This window comes from Colletotrichum godetiae, assembly GCF_030913485.1.
Source record: "Colletotrichum godetiae strain CBS 193.32 chromosome Unknown BDP55scaffold_8, whole genome shotgun sequence".
Classification (NCBI taxonomy): domain Eukaryota; kingdom Fungi; phylum Ascomycota; class Sordariomycetes; order Glomerellales; family Glomerellaceae; genus Colletotrichum; species Colletotrichum godetiae.
Genome location: NW_026851256.1, coordinates 1,105,957 through 1,127,899, shown reverse-complemented (window position 1 = coordinate 1,127,899; position 21,943 = coordinate 1,105,957). Strand labels below are relative to the sequence as shown.

Sequence of the window (21,943 nt, the reverse complement as noted above, 5' to 3'; positions counted from 1 at the left end):
TAATCGTTGATCTTTCCACTCCTTGTCTGTTACTCCGCTAGCTCAGTCACAGGGATGAGGAGTGTTGGAACTAGGATGTTGTGAAGTTGAGACAAACCCTCCATCATCTCTCGAGCGAAATGCATGATGAAATTCCAGTAGCCGCACAATGGCATAGAGGGCTAGGTCGTTCGATTAGCCCGAAGCTCAAAAATCTCAATCCTCGTATGAAATGCGCCTCACACCTGCAGTGGGTGGTCGGCTCCGACAGGCTGCATATCAATCTGAGAAGTGTTGAAGTCCGTTGCAGAAGTTCCGCAAATATGACAGGAAATCTTTCTCATTTGCAGGGACTGGGGCTTCAATCGAGCCGCTTCCCGTATCACGGTGAAGAAGAAAGACGTGGCAAGGTCAAGTTCGATCATTACTTCCTTTTTAAGGTCGCGGTGTGTGAGGTGATGTAAGCCATTGGAAACTCCGTAATACAAGGTTGCTTTAGTCTTACGAATGGAGAACACCCATTCTACTCTATACTGGCATACCTCAGGTAAGGTACCTTGCAGTATCTCCAAGGACCCGTACCGTCGATGAACTACCTCGGATGATGGCGCCGGGCGGGGGCTAAATCGTTCGATGAGGCCTGACCCCCGAGATCGGCCCAGTCCGCTGAAGCGCGGGGCAGGAAGCATTTTTCATCTGGCCCTAACTGAGGCGATGTTGGTTGATCGTTGTCGTCGGCGCGATACTTGTAAGTTGCCAGGGTTTTCAGAAGGATGAGCTTACGCGGAGTGCGCGGAATCGTAACCCCAGTGCCCGGTAGCAAATCAATCTCTTCCCCAATGGCAACGTCCAGGATCTTGGGTGGGACGACGGAGCTTCGGTAACTAGGGTGATATTCGGTTACTTCCAACGACATCGAGTAACGTTATGAAAAGACACGAGATAAAACAAAAGGGCAACAGGGGTTAAAATCGCACCAACGATCTTCGGTGCTGCCAGGCAGGGGAAAGAAGCATGTTTGCCAAGTCTTCAATGCAAGGATTGTAGTAAACTTGACCGATACTACCCACCCATGCCAGGAGAGAGGACTTGACCGATGAACAACAAATTGATGACAACTGGACGGTGCCAGCCGTTAGGAGGGGTATTTTGGTCTAATGCATCACGGCAGTAATGTCACACCCTTATCCCAGTTCTGAATTCGTCCAGGCCCTCCCAAGGATCAGTATTCCTTTTTGGGTTCCTCATCCACCCTGCTGGATTACAGCTCTGAAGTTGCTTCAAGACAGGGTAATATAAGGATAAGCTGAGGGCTCATCGTAGAATGTCTGCTTCCGTGTTCACATCTGTCAGTGCAATCTACGCCCGTCGGTCTTTTCCATTAGTCAGTCCTTGACTTCGGTGTTGGGTCTCGCCACCTCAATCTCTCCTCGTCCGCCCTAACCGACCTTGCCAACCTTAGTTTCTGCTCAGTTGACATGATGAAGTCAACTGTGATGGCGTTGAGCACTGCGGCGTTCTTTGACATTGCGTCGGCTGCGACTTGCTACTCACAGTCGACAGCATGCGTGAGTTTCCCTACACACATCTTTTGCAAAGTGCTGGTGCATGTCACTGACTCCGACAACAGTGTTTGAAGTTGAACAAGGCCCCGGGGCTGGCAGGCAAGATTTACTTCCCTAACTCAACCGAGTATGTGGAACGTATGGACTCGTACTGGTCCATCACAGCCGCCCTGGACCCTTGGTGTGTCGCACAACCCTCAACAGCCGAGGATGTCTCAACTATCATCACCACCCTTGCTGCCTCCAACTGCACATTTGGCGTTCGCGGTGGTGGTCACGGCTCCTTTGCTGGATCCAACAGTGTCAACGACGGTGTAACCATCGACTTTGGCAACTTCAACAGCACTACCTACAACCCCGATACCAAGATCGCCTCCATTGGACCCGGCGGCCACTGGCAAACCGTCTACGACACTCTTGCACCTTATGGCGTCGTCGTTACTGGCGGTCGCGCCGGTACTGTCGGAACTGGTGGCTTCATCCTCGGCGGCGGTAACTCCTTCCACTCAGCATCTCACGGTTTCGCATGCGACCAAGTTGCCAACTTTGAGGTGGTCCTTGCTGACGGATCCATCGTCAATGCCAATGCTACTTCCAACTCCGATCTGTGGCAAGGTCTGAAGGGAACTGGTGCCAACCTCGGTCTTGTCACTCGCTTCGACATGTACGCCATTGACTTCCCCGACCCAACAAAGCCTGTAGTCTGGGGAGGCAACCTCATTTACGACCTAGAGTCTGGTCCCAAAGTCATTGACGCTCTCGTTGAATTCACGGAGAACGTCAACAAGGATGAGAACAGCTCTTCCATCGTCTATTGGGCTTACCTCCCCCAACTCGGTGGTATGATCCTCAACGCCGCCATCGAGAACACCTTGGCTGAGGTTGCGCCTCCTGCTTTCGATGCCTACTACGCAGCCGGCAACATCACCCAGGACACCACTAAGGTCGACTTGATCTCCATCGTCGCAAATGAACTCGGATCCGGCCAGCCCGCAGGCTTTCGCAACGCCTGGTTCACGCTTGCATTCGACAACGACGCCCGAGTCATGAACTACGCCGTCGAGAAGTTCTACACTCTGAACGCGGATCTCGAGAAGGCTGTCGGTGCCGACTCTGGCTTCAACACTCTTTGCATGTTCCAGCCCATCACCAAGTCCATCGTCGACAAGGGCATCGCCATGGGTGGCAACAGCATGGGTTTGGGCCACTACATCACCCGTGGCAACGGCATTATGTTCCTCATTACTTTTGCCGTCAACGGCGCTGAGAACGAGACCATTTCTTTCCCGTACATCCAAGCTTACACAGAAGATGTCGAGGCCTATGCTGCGTCTCTGGACTTGAACTGGGGCTGGATTTTCCTCAACTATGCTCACAAGGTGCAGGATGTCATCTCGTCATATGGCGAAGCTTCCATTGAGAGGTTGAGGGCCGCTTCTGCCAAGTACGATCCCACAGGTGTTTTCCAAAACCTGCGTCACTCAGGCTTCAAGATTCCCTTCTAGACATCCAGTGTGGCAGCTGACGAGAGGAAGAGCCTCCAACATCAGATACCATCTACCTACCTTAATAAACGATATTGTCATCAAATAGAAGTGTAATGCTAAACCACACAGATTCATTCCTTGTTCACCGCTTGTGTTTTGTGTTCAATATGAATGCTCCGACCACTGATCATCCCATGATGGTGATGGTGATTCTGAAGAGACTCGCTGTTGAAGGAATTCGATTAAAGCGCTAGGAAGTGAATGCTAGAAGGAACGCAACGTTTGCTATGTACTCAATGCAGAAAGCAACCTCTATCAAGCAAAATCTACGCCGTCATAGGACTCAACCATCAACATGAGCAGCCACCGCTCAAGGCCATACACGGCACCCAAGCGCAAAATTCCCAACAAGGTCCTCCATCACCAGCCATACCAGTACAACACCAGCAAGTAGCGCAGCAGCAATCTGGGCCTAGACTGCCACCCGCATTGGCACCGCTCCTCATGGGATCCATCGCTTTCCCCGCCTCATATGCGCCGTACACGATTCCAGCTCCGGCTCCTGCGGCAGCAACACCCCATAGCCCGTTCTGCATCGAGTTCTGGAACCCCTTGACGGCCTTGTCCGGTGTGATTTCGCTTAGTCTGTGAGTCGGTGTCTCGAGACTTTCTGTGAACCAGTCATAGTCAAGCGCACATCCCTCGGGCTTCTTGATGATGCCGCCGAACTTCTTGAGTAGTTCCCGGCAGTCATCATATCCGAGATCCTCGGCTGCAATAGATGATCGCGCGGCAGCCCACTCGGTGTTGACTTCGTCTTTCGTCAATGTTGTCCAGCCGATCTGACAAACGGTGTAGTCGCGTGTGTGATAGCCCTTAGCCGATGTCGAAAGCTTCAATGCCCTGAGCTTGTTCATTTCCTCCTTCAGAGACCATGAGACAACTCGTGCCTCATACACTCTTGGAGGCTCAAACGAACTGGTCTTCTCGCTCTCCGGCAACTTGTCCTTTGGAACATTGCCATTCGGTAGTCTTAGCTCGTACTTCAGGCCGTGCGTGATGATGGCCCAGTGTAGAAGACACCCGTCGTCAACACGACGAGAGTACCATACTTGTTCGCCCTTAGATGTGTCCTGCCCCTGCTTGCCACGAAGGTTTACCTCATCTTGTAACTTTTTCTTCTCTTCTTCTTGTTGCTCTCTAGCCTTCAAGATCTCCGAGTTTTTGAACATTGTGTGACAGATTTGGGTTTTGGCGTGGAGGTATCGAGACTTGTGAAGTTGGGATGAGTGAGACTTTGACGACGATACCCTCAAAATTGGGATCGGATTGTATGGCAGCGTCTATTCAAGGAATATCTTCGTGTTATACTCCATAAAATAAGCATGGGATCCCAGTTATCAATGCTTCAATAAAGCCGCTGACGGCATGAGCTGCAGCGTTGCGGTGTATGCCCTGTCATCGCTGCACGACCTTGCGCGGACTGCGCCGCAGATAGCTGCCAAGTTTTCCCCATCTCATAGGGCAGATCGCACTCACGCATTCTCGGATTGACCAATGCCAACTAGCCATCACTAGATCTCTTGCAAAATATCTTTTGTGTCTCTCGTTGCTACTGACAAGGAGTCGCATCCGCCTAGATGAACGACGAAAATGACATCACCCACCATTTGCGGGAAGATCTTCCCTGCATCGCCTCTCCTAAGCTTTCGGGCGGTTAATGTGGGGCTGTCTAATACCGGTGCCTACCTTGTTACATCGGACGGCCAATCACCACATAAAGCTAATCGATGTGTGTCTGATATGCGCACCTTAGGAGACGTCAAAGTAAGCTTCGCGTGGCATTCAGCGGAGGGAATGCGCCATGTTGAGCATGCGATCATCTCGCCATCTTCGTGGACGGGTTGCTCCGTTCAGTCCTCACGGTACTGATGCCCGCCGTGCGCACTCACTTCGCTGTAGAGTGTGCCGAGTAGCTATGTAAGAGGCGCAGAGTTGACGCGAAGAGTATCGTGCACTTAAGGTAAAGGTGGGCAAGCAAGTTACCCAGATATATAAGCAGCTTAGGTTAATAAGGGCTGTCGAAATAGTTTCCTGTTGCCCTTTGATACGTGGGATGCCGCATGATATGCCTCATATCCCGCCTCTCGATTCGTCACTTATGAACACTCAGCGAAGGTGTTTCCGAGAGCCTGACCTTTATCATTTAGATCTTTGGGCGTCCCTCTTGCTCAAAGCTCTTTGACGGCGCGGATGATTGAAGGTCCTGGCAAAGTGAAGGGTCTACATAGACGTCCTGAGACTTGGCAAAATTATAATCTCTATCGAAGCCTCCGATCGCCAGCTTAGAAGAGATTGAAGCCTACCTCGTCAAGTATCCCATCAACTGCTAGATGGCGTTAGCAGATATGTACGTACTTTTATGAGGAATAGTAACGAATGATTCAACAATCTAATCCTACTCCCCTTGTATCCGCCTGTGAATAATCTCGAAGTAGAATTAGAGAAAGATTAGAAATGGATGCACTACCTAGGTAATATTCCATGAGATACTCAGCCTCCAACGAATTCCCCGAGCAAAGCCATGAGTGTCATAACAAATGCACCGAGCTCAGCTTCTAACGATCCGACTCACCATGCCTCGAAGTCATTTAGGCTTCTTCCTATAAAAAACCAGGCGTTTGGAACGCTGTCATACTCATACCTGGAGCTGCAGCCCCATGCAGCTCTTGCCGAAAAACGTGGCATGCAGCTACGACCTGCCAGTAACATCATGCTTGTCCAGTCGAATCTCCACATTCAAACAATGGCAACATGGCCGAGTGGTCCAAGGCGATAGACTTGAATTGTTCACGATTCAGACATCTATTATCTTCGGATGCGCAGGTTCGAACCCTGCTGTTGTCGCAAATGTTTTTAGAACGAAGCAAGATTCCACAATCTTTTTTTGCGTTGTTTTGCCACAAATGCTGATGCGCGGTAACGTTTGACTACCTGCCGTCGTGGCCATGGCTTGGCATATCTATCTACCTTGAGCAGACTCGTGGATAGGAAGTGTGGATACAAGGTATATGCGGCACGTCAATGGAGCACGAAAGGAGCAATCTTCATCGACTAACTTTTTTAACTTGCGTTAATATTCTAGAACCTTGAGCCATTGGTGAAATGTCGACAGGGCCGATTACTATGACCTCGACAAATATGTACGAAGCAATTGACAAGACGTGATAGTAGGTAGATGCGTATAGAGTAGCAAGCGTGAATATAACCTGACCTGGCCTGGCCCTCTTCCCAAAGCAGGAGTGCCCATAGCATTAAACATTAGAACCATAATCCAGAAAACTCCAAGCTCCCAAATTCGAGACCTTGACGGACGGAAATTTTGAGTTAGCCCACAAAGTATTTATGTGGCAAGTAATCAGGAAAAGTCAGAAAACATACCACGATCAGCAGCCATCCGGCCGTTCAGAAAGGCACTGGTCCATGCAGTATGTGCCCACAATAACACCATACACCTTGCCAGAGACGTAGCTGCGAAAGTTGTCACGGCAGTTATCATAGACCATCTCCGCAGCAGGCAAAAGCTCCCCAACGGGCGTCGGCTTGTCAATAAACGCAGTCCAGCTGACGCAGCACCGCGCTGTCTCGATCTCGAGACAGTAGTCCTGCGGGGTGCCGCGGACCATGTCGGTGGCCTTGTCCTTCTTGAGGACGTTGATGAGGTGCGAGCAGACGCTGGCCATGGCCTGGTGGCCCTTGTCGCAGACGAGCTCGTTCTCGCCGCACATGGCGGACGACGGCTGCTCGACGACGGTGCCGTTCGGGCCGGTGGGGGTAACGGTGATGTCGGTGTAGTTCTTGCGGCCCCAGGTGGAGAAAGTGCCGATTTCGTTGGTATAGAGGTCAAGGACGATGCGCGTGGGGAATTCTCTCTCCATGGCGAAAATGGCGTCCGCGTTGGGGAGCAGGTGGGCTGGGAGAGCTCTCGCGACTTGCATGTTGGCACTTAGCGCCGTGGTGACCTCGGGGATAATCATCTTGACGTCGGTGTTCTATCGATGGTCAGTTGTCTGTGTATTGTGTAGGTTATACTTAACAGACTTGATATGCACCTACTTTGGAAAGCGAGGCTACCTGAACTTGCTTATGCGAAAAGAAATGTTGTGAAAAGGGGAAGGAAGAGCTGTGAGGGGCAGTCCATCTGCTATGGCATTTATACAAGTCGTGGGAGAGAAAGATTGTAACCTGTGTGAGTGCTGACTGGAAGGCCGTGAGAAGCGAGCTCGAAGAACAGTAGCGGAACGAGAGACTGTGGGGTTTGAGCCCTCAAACTAAAAGAGTGCCAGAGATCAGTATCTCGAGTGTGGGAGAGACAGGACGCCGTCAAGGTCGCGGTTCCTGTTGGAGCATATCGACGAACAAACACCCTGCTAGAAAGAAAATGGACTCTCCGCGGACTGGGGTACGGGGGATTGAGTTCTTTTCTAGACAGGCTGTGTGTCCTTTATGGTCTCTGGGGCCTAATTACCAAGGCAACGAAGTAGCTGTCATGGAGTGTTATGCCGCAGTTGAGCATCCGTAGAGGTAACAATGGGGCAGGAAACTAATATTGCAAGTGGCTGCAACTTCTGCGTCGTACACGAAACTTAAAGGGCACTTATCGCAAAGGCTTCGCCTTCGTACGTCTCTTTCCCCAACAGACAATGCTACGTGTAGTTTTTAACAACCTGCCGGTGTACTGCTCACAATGTGTTGCTTCCTCCTGGCAGATCACTTGCAGGCTCTTCACGCGCCTCTGGGATTGATGTAAGGTTGTGCTGACAAGGTCCAGAGCAATAAGTCAGCCGAGAGACCAGACACTTAACGAGGGTAGAGGAGACGGGACACACCATAGAGGTTGATCGCCAACGAGAAGGCAGGCCATTACACGCAAGCACTAATGATGAAAAGGTCACCGAGATGTCGGGGCAAAAGGACTAGGTTTGAAGTCTTGACAAACTTGATTTCACCCGTAGGCCCTTCTGTGCCCAGCTTAGCATTCTCCCTATCCATCCACCAACACCGTTCGCCCAATGTGGGAAGCCACTGGATAAACCACACCAATCAATCTACTTTTGGCCCACCGTCCAAGGCGCACTTCCAAGTCCCAGACCAAATGATGGTCAAGATTCTACGCCAACCACAATCGAATAGCGCCAGCGAGACCCTCCTATCCAGGGAGACAGACAACAGTTCGAATATACCATGATATAAGGTGAGAACACATGACCCCTTTAGTATTACAAGCCGCAGCGAATTCGTGAATGACAGAGGGGTATCGCAACTGCAGACCAATGACCGACCAACTAGCAAAGCAAACAACAGGATTGGTTCACACGCAGAACGGTCACGAACAAGTCAACAACGTGGCGAAAAAGCAAACTAAAAGCTAGGAAATCTCTGTTGGGGGAGTCCCGTGTGGAAGTAAGACGAATAGAAGGGGCAATCAAGTCGCAGAACCATCCGAACCCGACGCCCAAGACAAGCCCAGATGTCCAGAGAAGTAACTAGGGCCGCAAAGCATGCAATCGTCGTTCTCGTGATGTCTCACAATCGTATCCGCTATCCGTATGCCTAACATCAAACAAGTCCAAAGAAATATGTGTCATTCGCCCAGGTATCCATCGTGCAGCGTTAAGAGTCCAAGGCGGCGGCAGCGAACGAAGAACGATGAGACAAGCTCGAGAAAGGGTGAAGCAATAAGACAGTAGAGAGCGCAACTCTCGATTTTCCTCAGGTGCTCAACTTGAGCCCAAGGGCAAGGGGGCCGTCCATGAGGCCCTTAAGACCTTCGATCTACTACAAAGGATGTTAGCCCAGGTGTGTTCTGACACATGACCCATGGATGCTTACCTGAGGAGGGGCACCAGGAGGGCCCTGAGGTCCCGGAGGGCCATGAGGACCCGGAGCACCGAAGTGAGCGGGTCCGTAGGCGCCAGGGCCGGGAGCCGGAGCGAAGTAATGAGGTGGGGGAGGGGCAGGACGGTAGGGGGTACCAACACCAGAGTTGTTTTGGCTGCGGCCCCAGCTCAGACGGACACGGGAGTTTCCAATAGGATATCCCTGCATCTGATTGATGGCCATTTCGGCAGCGTGGCGGTGGACGAACTGGACAAAGCCGCAGCCCTTTCCAGGAGGAATCTTGACGTAGGTAATCTCGCCGAATCCTTGGAAGAAGCTTCGGAGCTCATCCTCGGTAACGTAGCCAGACAGGCCACCAACGAAGACGGTCGTGTTGTTGGGGTCGGTGAACTGGTTCATCTGCTGACCAGGAGGGTTGTAGGGAGCTCCGTAAGCATTGCCGTACTGGGCAGGCGAGGGAACGCCGTAGAATCCCTGCTGGTGAGGAGGCAGGCCGGGGGCCATCATCTGGTTACCATGGTGCTGCTGGTAAGGGCCACCGTGGTTGCTTCTGCTTTGATTAGTCTCATTGACTCAAACTTGCAAGGTGTGCCGACTCACCTGTTCTTGGGGGTGGCGGTGGAGATACGCATGGGGCGGTTGCCGCAGTAGACTCCCTGCATCTCCACAAGAGCACGCTGTTGGTCCTGCTCGTCGGTGAAACGGACAAATCCGTAGCCACGCGACTGTCCCGACATGGCATCGGTCATGATCTTAGCAGACTTGCAGGAGGGAAATCGCGCCTGGAAGAGAGACACGAGAACGTATTCGTTGACCTCAGGGCCAAGGTCGCCAACGAAGATCGAGTACTCGGGACCGCGATCGTCGCGACGGTCGTTGATGCCACCACCGGAAGCCCAGTTGAGCTTGAAGGCACGGTTGGAGTTGGGAACGGGGGATCCATTCAGGGTGAGGGCCTTGCTGGCAGCCTCGGACGAGGTGAACTCGACGAAGCAGTATCCGGCATTGCCCGAAGTCTTGTCACGGATGACCTTGACGTTGACGGGCTCTCCGGTGGCGGTCAAGAAGACACCCTTGATGAAGTTCTCATCCATCCAGGGCTCGAGCTCGCCCATCCTATGTATGTCAGTCGAAGCCGCACAAAATATCAAGAGTTTTCACTCACCAGAGAGTGTTCTTATTCGCGTCTTGCTGGATAGGGGCCTGGCCGCCCGGAATCTCTCCGGAACCGTTGTTGCCGGGGAAGGGCATACCACCAGAGACGGGGGTACCGAAGCCGTCACCGTTAGCGTTGGGAGGGGGGGCACCGTTACCCTGAGCGGGGTTGTAGGGGTTGATTCCGTCCATTTTGGTGTTGAGTAGTAGTGAGAAGTTCAGAACTGTAGCTGTCCGCTTTCAAAAATGGCTGATGGTTTCGAGAATCGAATCAGAACGACCTGTATTCAGACGCAAAACCTGTACTCCGAAAGGAACTTGGTAAAAAGTCGATTCTCTCTGACGCCTGCACGCCCCGTTGTGAAAACGAAAAATCGAGATGTCGCGGGATGTTCGTGCAAAAATGCTGTAGCCGCCGACTCAAATAACCGAGCAATGCTTCAAATTCGACTTTTAGGTCTGTTTTGCCTTGGCCAACGTGAACTTTGAACGGGTCGAGAAAAGGTCAGAGGAAGAATCCGAAATGATTGGACCTAGCGAGGGTTAGCTTTCAGATGCACACAAGGTATCCCGTCAACACGCCGTGTATAGTCGCAATCGCAGTCACTCCGCAGTTGTTGATCCAATAGCTTTATCCAGAGGTATTGTCGTGATTGCGAGTCGAGATCCTAGCAAAGAGCGGCGTGCGTCCAATGTGGTGTGAACTCGTAGGGCAGCAATGACGTCCCAGACAATCATTCGTAAACGGGTAGTTGAAGTCATGTGGTTTATAGAGACCCTGCAAGCCCTTCAGTCGCAAACTCCCTTGCGGTCGTAGTGTAGCAGGCCTAGGGGTGCATGGTTGTCGAGGAGCTGCGAGTTGACGCAGGAGGTAATCTGACCGTCTGCCTTTGGCAAGACATGTAATCTTCTCAGCTACCAAAGGAGGCCTTGGGTGACACAAGACTAGACGCTGCCATCTGGCTGGGTACTACTTCCTGTCCTCGGTATGCAATCCTCTGCGGATCCGGTCTTTGATCCTCTCCAGTATATTGCAGCATACCCACGAGGCATTGAGCTTCAGGACGAAACGGCGTACCATTTGTCTAGACGCCATTGCACAGGCTTGAAAGAAACCCGTTGTTCCTTTCCCAGAGGCTGGGAGGAGCTGCGGGACGCGGCGCCGCAAGCAACGTAAGACGAGACTTGCGGACTTTTCGGGTGCGGGGGTGAGGAAAGGCGTTGCTGTGGTTGCTGATGGTGCATATTGCGCTTCCTCGGGCGTCTGACGGCGACGACTCGTTGCAAGACACGTCGAGGCTGAATGGCTTCGGCATTTGGTTGTCGATCTCCAACCGCGATCCGGGATGATCCACGATGCATGGAGGGGTTCGATGATGCGCCCAGAACTGCAATCCCATTTTTTCTCCGACTACCATCCTCCAGAGTTGCTCGGGCGGCCAATTCGAGGCGGGCGACGTCGAGGTCCTCAGCAGAGGATTGCCGAGGATGCCGAAGGCCGGATGGTCGGACACGAGTGTACGATTTGCGACGGTGGCTGCGGCTGCGGATGCGACTGCGAGAATGCGACGGAGAGGAGGGGGAATATGGGCAGATAGAGAGGATAGTGAGGTAGAGAGAGAGCATTGATTACTTACTTTTGGGCGCCAACAAAAAGACTCTTTTTCCGGATGAGCAGGAAGAAACGTCGTGCGACTCGTAAGGAGGGTGAGTGAGGGTGGTGAGGAGGAAGAATTACAGAGTAATTTTCGTGTCGAGGGAGGAATTTGAGAATGGGGGGGTTAAACGACGTGGGAGGAACCGGACAAGGAAGTTGCGCGCAGAGAATTTTTTTCGCAGCTGGTGAAGGCCGTGGATCTCGCTCTAGTCAGTGGTGACGTGAGGTGGACAAAAAACGCGGCAGCTGGAGCAGCACGGATTTCTTTTGCAACAACAACCAAGACAATCGCTGAAAAGGATGCTTCGATTTTTGAGCAAAACCCGCAGAGCAACGCAGAGGAGCAGAGCAGATCGCAGAGAGCAGACAGAGATACGACAGAAGAGGCAGAGAGAGGTGCAACTCTAAAGAAAGAGGAAGAAGGAGAAGTGGACGATGATGAGGGTAGAGGGGGAATGGGAAGAAGAAGGAACTAAGGGAAGGAAAGTGGAAGGAAAAGGAAGAGCGCGAGACTGCGAGACCAAGACGCCAGACGGGGTAGGTACCTTCCTCACGCACTGGCGATGTAAGACGCAGGCGCAGGCGCAGGCTCAGGAGGTACCTAGAATGTGGATTTTGGGCGAGGAGGAAAGGGAAGGCGCGACCTGAACTCTAGGGGTGAGGGGGTGTGCGAGGTGGAAGGAAGACAGACAGGTACCTTCCTGGTTATTGAGTGTGTGCGTGTGTGCGCGAGAACCTAAGGTTGTGTGTGCGTACCTACTTGTATGTGTATACGTGTGTGGGTGTGGAAGGAACCTTGGGCCCTTAGGGTGGGCGAAGGCAAGGTACCTTGAGGCAAGGTACCTAGGAGAGGGTGAGGGCGGAAGATGGTGCTTGGAGGCATTTGCAGGTACCTTCCTTCTAACGCATCTGTCTACTTATTCTCTCAGTGCCTGTTTCTCCCGTTTCTTCCGTATCGTTTTTACGTGTCTATGGCGGTGTTGCTGAGGACGGCAAGTAATGTGCCCGGTACTAAGGTAAGGTAAGGCAGCAAAGGTAGATAGGTATGGGTGTGCGAGTGGTGCTTTGCGTGCCTCCCCAGCTCTTCGGCACAAGCAGGCCAAGGTACCTCTTAGCTTAGACTCTACTTCCATAAGGTACCGGTGGGAGCAAGTACCTTTCCCAAAAGTAAGGATGGAAGGTATGGAGTCGAGGTTGAGGTGCCTTGAAAGTTGAGGGCAGGCAGGTGGAGCATCAGCAGGCGAGCCTGTTTCCTTACGTACCTACCTCACCTTAAGCCGCACTTTACTACGTGTGTACTAGCCGGGTGCATCTCAAGCAAGCGCACCGGGTCAACCCAAGTCAGCCGCAGCAAAGACTCCAAATCAACGAAGCAGCAAAGGTGGACAGGTCTCCATGGATGGAAGGGTTGGAGTGGGTCCGGTGTCGGTGCTGATGCCGTGCGTTGGAGCTGGGAGAGCCGTGGCTGCCACCAGCAAGCTCTAATAAAACGCCGGCAACAGGCGGACTGGCATCGCGTTTCTCAGATCAGGTACGTGCTTCAACGGAAACAGCACGAGGCGCCCCAACGTACTCTTTTTTGTCTATTTGCCCAGATTTCCTTAGGTACCTTAGTCGACTCTAGAACATTGGATATAAAGTACCTACCTTCTCGATGACAATTCATGGTAAGTAAGCTCATTCAGGGCAAGGTTGGCCTGGGGCACCCACCTCGGGACTCCAAGGCCAGATTAACGAATGAGAAATGGCGTTGTCGTGTGTGTGGGAAGGAACGAAAGGACCTGGAAGGAAGCCGACAGGTACGGAGTACAAGGCAGATGCAGGTGCAGCTGACAATCCTCGCAGCAAAAGACAACCTTCCTCACGGCGGAGCACTTTTACTCTAGGAAGGAACTTGCGCTTCCTGTGCTCTCTTCTACCTGGCAGGTTAACGTTCAATCCGATGTGCCGATGCAAAAGGTAGGCAGATGTTTAAACTCTTTCCGTCCGTTCATGCCCAATTGATAACGAATTGGCGCGTGCCCTGTCCTTTTTTTTACCCTGTCCCGGGAAGAGAACGAATGAAGAGTGTCACAATCCAATTCGGTCCAGCTTGCCTAGGTTCTTTGCACCTTGCAACTTGCAATTGTACGGAAAGGCAATGTCCGGGACTACGGGCAGCAGTCACTCAACCTCGGAGGCTCAGACTGGTCACTGGCGGCGTCAACGTGGACTTGCCCTGACAGGAAAGGCATCCCGGCTCCTGCCCTCGCGTCCCCCCGTCTGCCTGAAAACCTTGTTGCTGCTCATGGGCTCCATATTTTGCATCCTTTTTGACTCCGTGACTCCGTCCGGTCTCTTTCGTGGACCTGTCCCTACTTCCAAGCATTTCTATATCTTTTTTCCCCCAAATGCTAGAAACGTAAGGTGCAGATCGTCCCAAAGCCAAACGACCAAAGAAAGACATTCAGTCACTTTTGATGCTTGCCGCGGCTATAGCCAATCTGCGATCTTGCACCAAAACGACGGTACCTTAGGCCTCATTAGGGCGAGGTAGGGCAATCCTCCGGGCAGATCATACGGGGGCGGGAGAGACACGCTAAGCGGAAAACGCAGTTGCCCTACGTTGACGCCTCGTCTCGCCTGCCTTACCTTGCCTTAGCTGGAGGGGTGCTCACAGCGCGAGTCCCAGTACGTACCGGATCAAGACGCGAAATGGCGTCACGAAAAAGGGAGGAGCAGGGGGGGCCGCCGGATTGGGGAGGGGGCTCTTGCCTTGACCCTGCAGCCAGGTGTCGCCTTATCCCCGATGCCTCACCTTACGTCCTAGGAGGAAGGAACCAACCTCAATATCATACTTCCACACGGCAGTCGATTATTCGATCGAATATTTGCGCAACATGCAACAATCTGCACGAAATGATCCATTTCCAGCAGATAGAGACACATCGATCAACCTCCTCAAACGCAGCCACTTTGGTGCATTCACCTCATCAGCCACAACCCAGACATATCCCCTCTCCACCTTCACGATTGTCGGAGGCCCCAACCACGCCAGCCTCAGCAATAAGAATGCGAGCCGTACTTCTCTCACGGCTATGGCGATTATCTCAGCAAACGCTGCTTGCTTCTCTGGTCTCCGCCATGCGAATGCCCTCGCGATTCGCACCGCATCCAGCCGGACCTAAGCAATATCTGCCCGGTAATGGTTCGCTTGGAATGCGCCGGCTCAGTCCCTCATTCCAGATGCTGCTCGTCGATCGGGCCCTTCCCGCTCGCATGTCTCTACCTAATCAGCCGCTGCCCGCTGGACGAGCACGAACGACGAAATGGCGGATGCGACAAACACCATAGAGCGAGTTGCATTTAAGACATTGGTCTCCTTTCATTTGTTTCCCCCCCCCCCGTCGCTGGCTTCCTCCACGCGAACCTCCTCTACGACTTCTCCATATGCTGGCCGACGTAAGCCTTCAAGGACCACTGTCGACTTGCACCCGACTTGTGCTAGAGCCAGCGTGACATGTCGTGATATTAACCTTTGCCGCACCTATCTTCGTGCCTTACTTTGCTAATCGATTGTGCGCGCACCATGTTTCGAAACAGTTTGATGGTGTCAGTTTCGGCTCCGATCCAAGGACAGTCCTCGCTCTGAGCTCGCCATTCGCTCCTGCAACAGTGCAGAGCACTCGAGCTTCTTCAGTCTGTGCGGCTGCCGCACGAGCGCCCCTATACGGAAGTCGATCTTCAGTTCTACACGCTTGAGAACGACTTCCAGCCACACAATCAACGAGTAACGCGGCGGAGCATTCTGCCCATAGACGGTGAATCTGCAATTCGTGGCCTATAATTCTTTCTTCCCAAATCTTCACCACCGCTAGCAAGGCCGCCACCGAAGATGCCGGATCCGAAAAGAACCCCTGACCGACCGGCCAACCTTGACCACGGAAAAGACACGTCAAAAAGCTCCCCTACCGGCAAGTCATGGTTGCCTTGCCTTCCGCGGTACTCTCGTTCGGGAGATGGTCGAATAGCAGCGTGGACGTTGCACGGCACTTGCACCTCACTTTACGTGTTGCCCATCTCCTGAACAGGTCACCCCTGGATTGCGGGTGACGTTGGCAGAGGCATTGATTAATTGTTTGGCTACGGATACCGCAGTCGTCAACTCCGAAAGCCCCAGCGGCCAGACCGGCCCCTCCTTTACGAAATCTGGTTCACAGTGCTGTCTCCGCGCCTTGTTGACACGCTGGCACTCCGGCAGCTGAGGAACGCGTCTCCTTGTCCGGAGCGGACGGCTGTGAGGTTCAAGAAGGAGCCGAAGCCTCGGGTTTTGGGCATCGTCTGCCGTTGCGCTGCGTCCACCCTGTCGGCTGACTGCCCGAGCGATGCTCAGGCAGTGATGGTCTTCAGAATTTCGAAAGGACTGAGAGAGCAATACGCGCACTCGCGCGCTAAGAATGGTGATCGGGGCATGTCACGGATTCAATCCTATTTGGATCGCTCAACTTCACCTTTACCCAGATGGCCGAAGCTGTCTGGCTTGGAGCATTTGCACAGCACCCAGCACGACTCGCATGACAGTGAATTTCGGGTCTCCGTCGCATGCCGACTGACGCTCATTGGGCACATCACTGGCTTGACAGTTTTTTTTTTTTTCCTTTCCTGAGAAATTAAATCATCGGACCAGGGTGGAAGGGGGTGGTCGCATGAAGGAGAGTTCCCACTGCTACCGTGGATCGAGGTGTGGGAAGAGTTAGATCTCTGGATTTTCTCGCCCTTCTCTCTCACTGGTCACTGCCTCAACGCGCCATGTGGCCCGGCCGCACTCTGAGATGCTGCGGGCTTGGATTGGTGCTGACTTCAAATGACTCCCTTTTCCGCCTTCATTCCTACTCGCGAGCAGTGGCATGCTGGGCGGGAGTCTTCCTATGCTAATTACCCTGCAGGTATCGGTCGATAATGGGCATCAAATATCGCCCGCCAATCGATACCTCAGTCTGCCGTTGCTTGCTCCCGCGGCTCAAGTTGGGGCATGATTCAGCTCACACTAGCAATCTCCGGCGCAGCTCTTTAGACCTCGTCTTCTCAAGCCGATGGGCCCTTGGCACCGTTCCTTGTCGTTCGTGCAGGTCAACACACGGACGCAAAGCTGGGACCTATCTCACCACATCCATATCTCATGCCGTTTGTCAAAAGAGCCTTCCTCGGCGATTGCTCGAGACAAGCATCCGCTTACCCCTACCTGCGGTCATAGTCGTACCTACGATGCATCAACGACCATACAAAGATACGTCGGGCACAAAAAGTTTCGCTCCATGTACATCATATCCGTAGAGAACATTAGTCTCGATGCTAGCCTCAGTTGGTGTGTTCCTTCTCCTAGCAGTGACTTGCGTCCTCATCGGCATGAAGACTAGCAGGGTTCGGCATGTCTCAACCGCATGTTGTTGCGACGAATCATCAGGGGGCTTTTGCAATTCCACCAGGTTCGTGAATGCATGTTCTCCCTCATCAGGACACGTATAGCAGCATCGTATCCTCCTGGTACATCCGTCGGCAGGCAGGACTGGCGCGGATGGGTGAGACTGGCGCCTCGGGCCCCAGCTAAGTCTCAGACCACATGAATTGGCATATCGTTAGGGCTTCTCGAAGCCAAGCTGACGGGCACCTGACTGCTCACTCGGCCGTGTAGCTGTCTCGTCTAATGATCAGGAGTCGCACAGGCTGCAGAGTGCAGACTACAGACTGCAAAGAAGCAATTTCCCTCCCTTCGTTGCACTCTTCGAGTACATTCCCCGGGTTTTGGGGACCTCCAAGGGCTTGAGCCTTTGAATCAGTGGCTACGTGCATACAACAAGTATGCACTCTATGTGTCGTCCAACTCCTTCGCTACCGGGCTAATTGGTCCGCAAACGCATGGCCCCGGCGCCCAAGAATTCAGTAGGCCAGGGAAACCGAAGGGCCTAGCAATAGCTCCTTGCGGTTATTTGCGACCCGACTGGACGTTGAGGCACCAGCAGTCGTCTGCAAACTCGCATTTGTTCGCGCAGAACGAGTTTGCTTCACATTTTTAGGTCTACTAAGGTTGCTTTCGTCTATGGTACCCGACAGGGCGTAGATGTAATAGATCAACAAGCGATAACCTCCTCCCTTGACTCGCGTCTCTGATTCTTTTTGGGGGGGACCTACTAGGTAGGCAGTCGTATTCTTTTCTTATTTCCATCCCTCACCGGCTACCCGGCCATTGCGCTCAGGCGATGCACCGGATAATGCCACTTCTGACTGTTGAAGGAGACATCGCAATATTAGTCCGTCGCATTTGCAATGGTGTTAGCGATACCAGCTTCTGCAGCAATTAGGAGAGCAGGCTATTTCGTTCCTATAAGTAGCTGAGTATCAATGATGTGAGTATGCTGGTTTGTGCTGGCCTGATATCTTGACGAGCTTAGGTAGTCAGTTGCATCTCGCCAAATCATCTTCTAGCTGCAACCTCGCCTGCCATCAGTCACGGAGCCTCCTTGACTCGGCAATCTGCGATGAACTGCACTTTTATCCCCAGATGGTTCGGGGGGCTTCTAAAATAGCGGCCTACATGTTCACTCGCCAAGGTCCTCTTCTCGTCTACATCAAGAACGGGTTAAATGGAGTAATACGTACATGTACGGAAAACCCATATTGGATTGGCTTGCAAGCCTGGTAAAGCCTGGAAAACCCGTACCTTCCAAACCGCAAACTCTAAAAATGAGTTTCGGAACAGGAGCTAGTTGAGAAGTAGCGTCTTGGATGGGTGTGTGTATGTGTGTGTGTGTGTGGGATTACCACTGTGATGAGGTACAGGAGGACTCTGTCATGTGAAGCTGACTCTTTCGAAATTGCGGGGATGGTTTTGCGAGACTCGAGAGAGGAAAGGAGAGGGGAAAGGAAAGCAGTGTGATATCAGAAGGACAGATGTGAGCCCTTTTTGAGTTTCTGGTACATCTGCCAATGAGGCTTCTCGAATGGCTCTCTTCTCTTTGTGAGGTGGTGAGGTGGTGAGGATTGTCCTGGGATCATCTTTGTAGGAATCTCGGGTTTTCGCTATATGCTGAGAGTGGTGACTCGACGGTCGGTTTCTAGGCCGATCTCGGGTCGTGGTATTGGGAAGTGGACGGCAGGTGAATGCCAACTTTAATAAAGTAAGGTAGGCAGACAACGTTGACGCGTCGATGTTGTATTCTGTGTTAGCACTGGTTGGTTGTAATCTTCCCCCGGGGCCCCGGGGCGGGCGCGCTTAGCGGGCGACGGTACCTTGCTCCGGCCGCACGGCGCGCGTCCCATCAGTGGATGTTGCAGCCAAGTAGGTAGAGCCTTTTGCTCCGTTTCCCGCAGATTGCCAAGATTTTCCATCGGGTATGAGGAGCGGTTATTGTTAACAGCCCAGCTAAAAGGGGGAAAAGAAGGCTTCGGTGATGGTTTGGATGTCCATGTGAAGCCACTGCTGTCTACCTCTTACTGGTAAATGTAGGATCTGCCGGGCAAAAGTCAATCAGACTTTGAATCTCCAATGACCCTCGGCCAGGTTACATCCTGAGCGGATTATGTCCTCAAAGAGCCAGTGGAACCGGTAGACGATAGAGTTGACGAAGATGATGGTGGGAGTTTGGAACTAATGATTGATCAACGACTTTGTTATCTGTGATCTATCTGTGATCTATTAACACTTGGGGTTTGGAAGCTTAACTCAAGATAGTCGCAGTTGAAATCAAACCATCAGGACCTCAACAGTCCGATGAAAAGATAATCATTTTCTCTTGAACGGCTGGAAAAAGACTACCAGGTACATGCCCACAGCCATAGGGGTATTCCAAAGGGCACCCACACACATGCCCATCGAGGGAGTGACACTTTCGTCTCATGTGGCGTTGCAAATCTGTTGGTTGAGTTCAAGGACAGGCTAGCTTGGGATTTACTTATCACTTGGACTTTTTTCATGTTTGAAGTTTCGTCTGGTTGTGGTGTGGAGCCGTCGTCTGGAATCGGTGGCCGGGATCAAAGAGAGCACGAGTTTGGCATCTGTGGTTCTCGCGGGTTCTCTCATAAGAGTGGTCGGCCTCGCGAGCCGATTTTCGATTCCAGGGATGGTTCTTTTGTGAGATCTGGGGTCGTTCTTGGTCCGCTGAGAAATCGAAGCCAGGTTGGTCGAGGATCCGCTGTAGGCGTACACTTTTCTTCTCTTCAATGTCTGCCGCTATTGGTCCGTTGATGGTCATCGTGTTGTAGAGTAAGTGCATCAATATCGACTCGCAAGAGAGTATATATTTGAATTCTTACTACGGGAGGTTGTGGTGTTGTTTGACGGCAGCGCAACAACGTAAGTATTGAGGTCTTCAACATACTTCAACATACCCATCTGATCGTATTCCTTGTAAGAATGAGGCACGAACAGCGAGCCTCAGAACAGCTCATGAGGTTGAAACCGGCGGTTTAGTTCAACGTTGCATAAATGCATGAAATAAGTGCCATGGCTTGGAGCAAAAATCAAACATTGATTGTCGAGTAATTTTAGATAACTGAGGTTCATGGTAAATTACACATCAGATTTAGGCGGTCTCTGGCCAGCAGAATTCCGAGTTTCACGTCGTACGCACCGTGGTTCGATGACTTCAGTGAGCTGCCGGACGCCTCGAGAGCTCAATGACGCTTGGCTACTCGCCCAACCTTGAAGGTAGTGATTCCAGTGATCTGTCTCTAATAATGTGGGATTAACGTGACCTTATCTAGACATGAACTAGATGCTTGATGGGAATTATGTGCCAACATTGAAACTGTTCATCAAATAGACTTAATAGACTTCAGCTTGACAGCAGAAAAATACCTTGTGATTTCTAATTTCAAAAGCTATGCTGCAGTTAAAATCAATATTTATATGTACCTACCTAGGTCAGCAGGTTGAATTTGACGTAACAGCTTGATTTCTAGACGATTTGATCAAGTTTGCCTTCGCGCATACGGTTCAATGACCTGAATTAAGACACAGGGAGGCTATTAGTGAGTTCTACCGAACGCCGACCTAATGATACATTTATGTAAGGTAGGTACAATATTTAATCAGTGTATACTGATCCACAGAAACATCTAGAATTGGAAGACTTGAGTAAACTCAGATTCTCGATATCCTTCAACATTACCACAAAGCTTCATCAACATTCACGTAAGTTCTAGGCCACCTTTGTACCTATTGCTTTTCCCCCTTATAGTCTTCACCACGAGTTCTCCTTACATCTACTTTCTTACAATCATAAGAATGGTGATTGGAAAGAGACAAAAGTCAGGAGAAAATCAAAGACTAAGCTCTAGTCTCCGTCAATCAAGTTGACAACTCAACTCAGTTTATCACCGTCTTCCAGCAGCACCGCTAAAGAATCCAACCTTTGAGACCAAAAAAGCTGGGAAGCTGACATATAAATTGTAGTCTGTGATTCCCAGCTGAGTTTTCAAACGCTTTTGTGCCTACCTCAAATGCAGCAAGGGCATCTTTAACAACGAAGTTTAATCCACGTTACGTAGACAAAACCTAAAATAATCAGTTCAAAAGAGTGATGCCGAAGTCCATTGCACGCAGGCATTTCAGTATCACGTTTCAGACAGGATTGGAAGGTGTTGCACAAACCCGTAGAGGACCCCGGTCTCACATGGCGCAGAAGCGAACTAGGCTGCCTCAAGGATCTCTGATTGGAATACGGCCATCAAGGTCGTTACCGTTAGAAGCAATGTGACAGAACGGGCACTTTGCACAACCAACCCAAGAGCCAGTTTAGTCAACTTTTAGGAATTCGCTCCCAAATAACCCACCTTTGAGGCAAAAGTTTCGTTGATTGCACCGAGTTGAAAATTGTATCAAATGGGATAGGCAAGTGTTCTCTTAGTCTCGGTTTGGTTATCGGCACCCACCTACTCTGTCCTTCATTCTTGTGAAACGATTCCATGCCGTATACGTTCAGCGAGATGAGGCAAGTTGAGACCAAGGACATAGCAAAGTGGTAAACGAGGGTTTAGAAGTTCGTGTCTGAGATAACGGCGTCCCTTTTAGACAGGGCCAGGGCGAGCTTTGCACGCCAGAGGAAAGAATAGGGGCCTCGGCAAGAAGAAACCCAAGGGCAAGAAGGGAAGTCACAACTCCACTTGCAAGAACAACAGCGTGCACTATCAAATCCGGCCGCGCCTTTGTAAGGCTCTAGGCG

The 21,943-nt window shown here is 51.7% G+C and overlaps 6 protein-coding genes and 1 non-coding gene across 7 annotated transcripts; 3 read left to right on the top strand and 4 right to left on the bottom strand.

Moving 5' to 3' along the window:
• Positions 1 to 1,475: 1,475 nt before the first annotated feature.
• Positions 1,476 to 3,049, top strand: BDP55DRAFT_545900 (FAD binding domain-containing protein; the record flags this gene model as incomplete). The annotated part of the gene is made up of 2 exons (XM_060568610.1): positions 1,476 to 1,547; positions 1,610 to 3,049. 2 exons carry the CDS (start codon positions 1,476 to 1,478, stop codon positions 3,047 to 3,049), a joined length of 1,512 nt encoding a protein of 503 aa, XP_060433344.1.
• Positions 3,050 to 3,252: 203 nt separating this feature from the next.
• Positions 3,253 to 4,630, bottom strand: BDP55DRAFT_653719 (uncharacterized protein). The gene has a single exon (XM_060574212.1). The coding sequence runs from the start codon at positions 4,261 to 4,263 to the stop codon at positions 3,382 to 3,384; it is 882 nt and encodes a 293-aa protein (XP_060433343.1). The 5' UTR covers positions 4,264 to 4,630; the 3' UTR covers positions 3,253 to 3,381.
• Positions 4,631 to 5,839: 1,209 nt separating this feature from the next.
• BDP55DRAFT_t93 lies at positions 5,840 to 5,938 on the top strand. Its single transcript has one exon. It is a non-coding gene; the product is annotated as a tRNA-Ser (tRNA).
• Positions 5,939 to 6,477: 539 nt separating this feature from the next.
• BDP55DRAFT_628945 (uncharacterized protein) lies at positions 6,478 to 7,068 on the bottom strand (the record flags this gene model as incomplete). The annotated part of the gene is made up of 1 exon (XM_060571959.1): positions 6,478 to 7,068. The coding sequence occupies one exon, from the start codon at positions 7,066 to 7,068 to the stop codon at positions 6,478 to 6,480; it is 591 nt and encodes a 196-aa protein (XP_060433342.1).
• Positions 7,069 to 8,572: 1,504 nt separating this feature from the next.
• BDP55DRAFT_412986 (uncharacterized protein) lies at positions 8,573 to 10,484 on the bottom strand. The gene is made up of 4 exons (XM_060567384.1): positions 10,098 to 10,484; positions 9,533 to 10,048; positions 8,924 to 9,482; positions 8,573 to 8,869 (listed from the first exon to the last, which is right to left on the bottom strand). The coding sequence occupies exons 1-4, from the start codon at positions 10,277 to 10,279 to the stop codon at positions 8,867 to 8,869; spliced, it is 1,260 nt and encodes a 419-aa protein (XP_060433341.1). The 5' UTR covers positions 10,280 to 10,484; the 3' UTR covers positions 8,573 to 8,866.
• Positions 10,485 to 12,023, bottom strand: BDP55DRAFT_413116 (uncharacterized protein). Its single transcript, XM_060567385.1, has 2 exons — positions 11,166 to 12,023; positions 10,485 to 10,865 (listed from the first exon to the last, which is right to left on the bottom strand). Exons 1-2 carry the CDS (start codon positions 11,711 to 11,713, stop codon positions 10,691 to 10,693), a joined length of 723 nt encoding a protein of 240 aa, XP_060433340.1. The 5' UTR covers positions 11,714 to 12,023; the 3' UTR covers positions 10,485 to 10,690.
• Positions 12,024 to 14,177: 2,154 nt separating this feature from the next.
• BDP55DRAFT_412962 (uncharacterized protein) lies at positions 14,178 to 15,348 on the top strand. The gene is made up of 2 exons (XM_060567383.1): positions 14,178 to 14,276; positions 14,340 to 15,348. Exon 2 carries the CDS (start codon positions 14,439 to 14,441, stop codon positions 15,075 to 15,077), a length of 639 nt encoding a protein of 212 aa, XP_060433339.1. The 5' UTR covers positions 14,178 to 14,276; positions 14,340 to 14,438; the 3' UTR covers positions 15,078 to 15,348.
• The last annotated feature ends 6,595 nt before the right edge of the window (positions 15,349 to 21,943 follow it).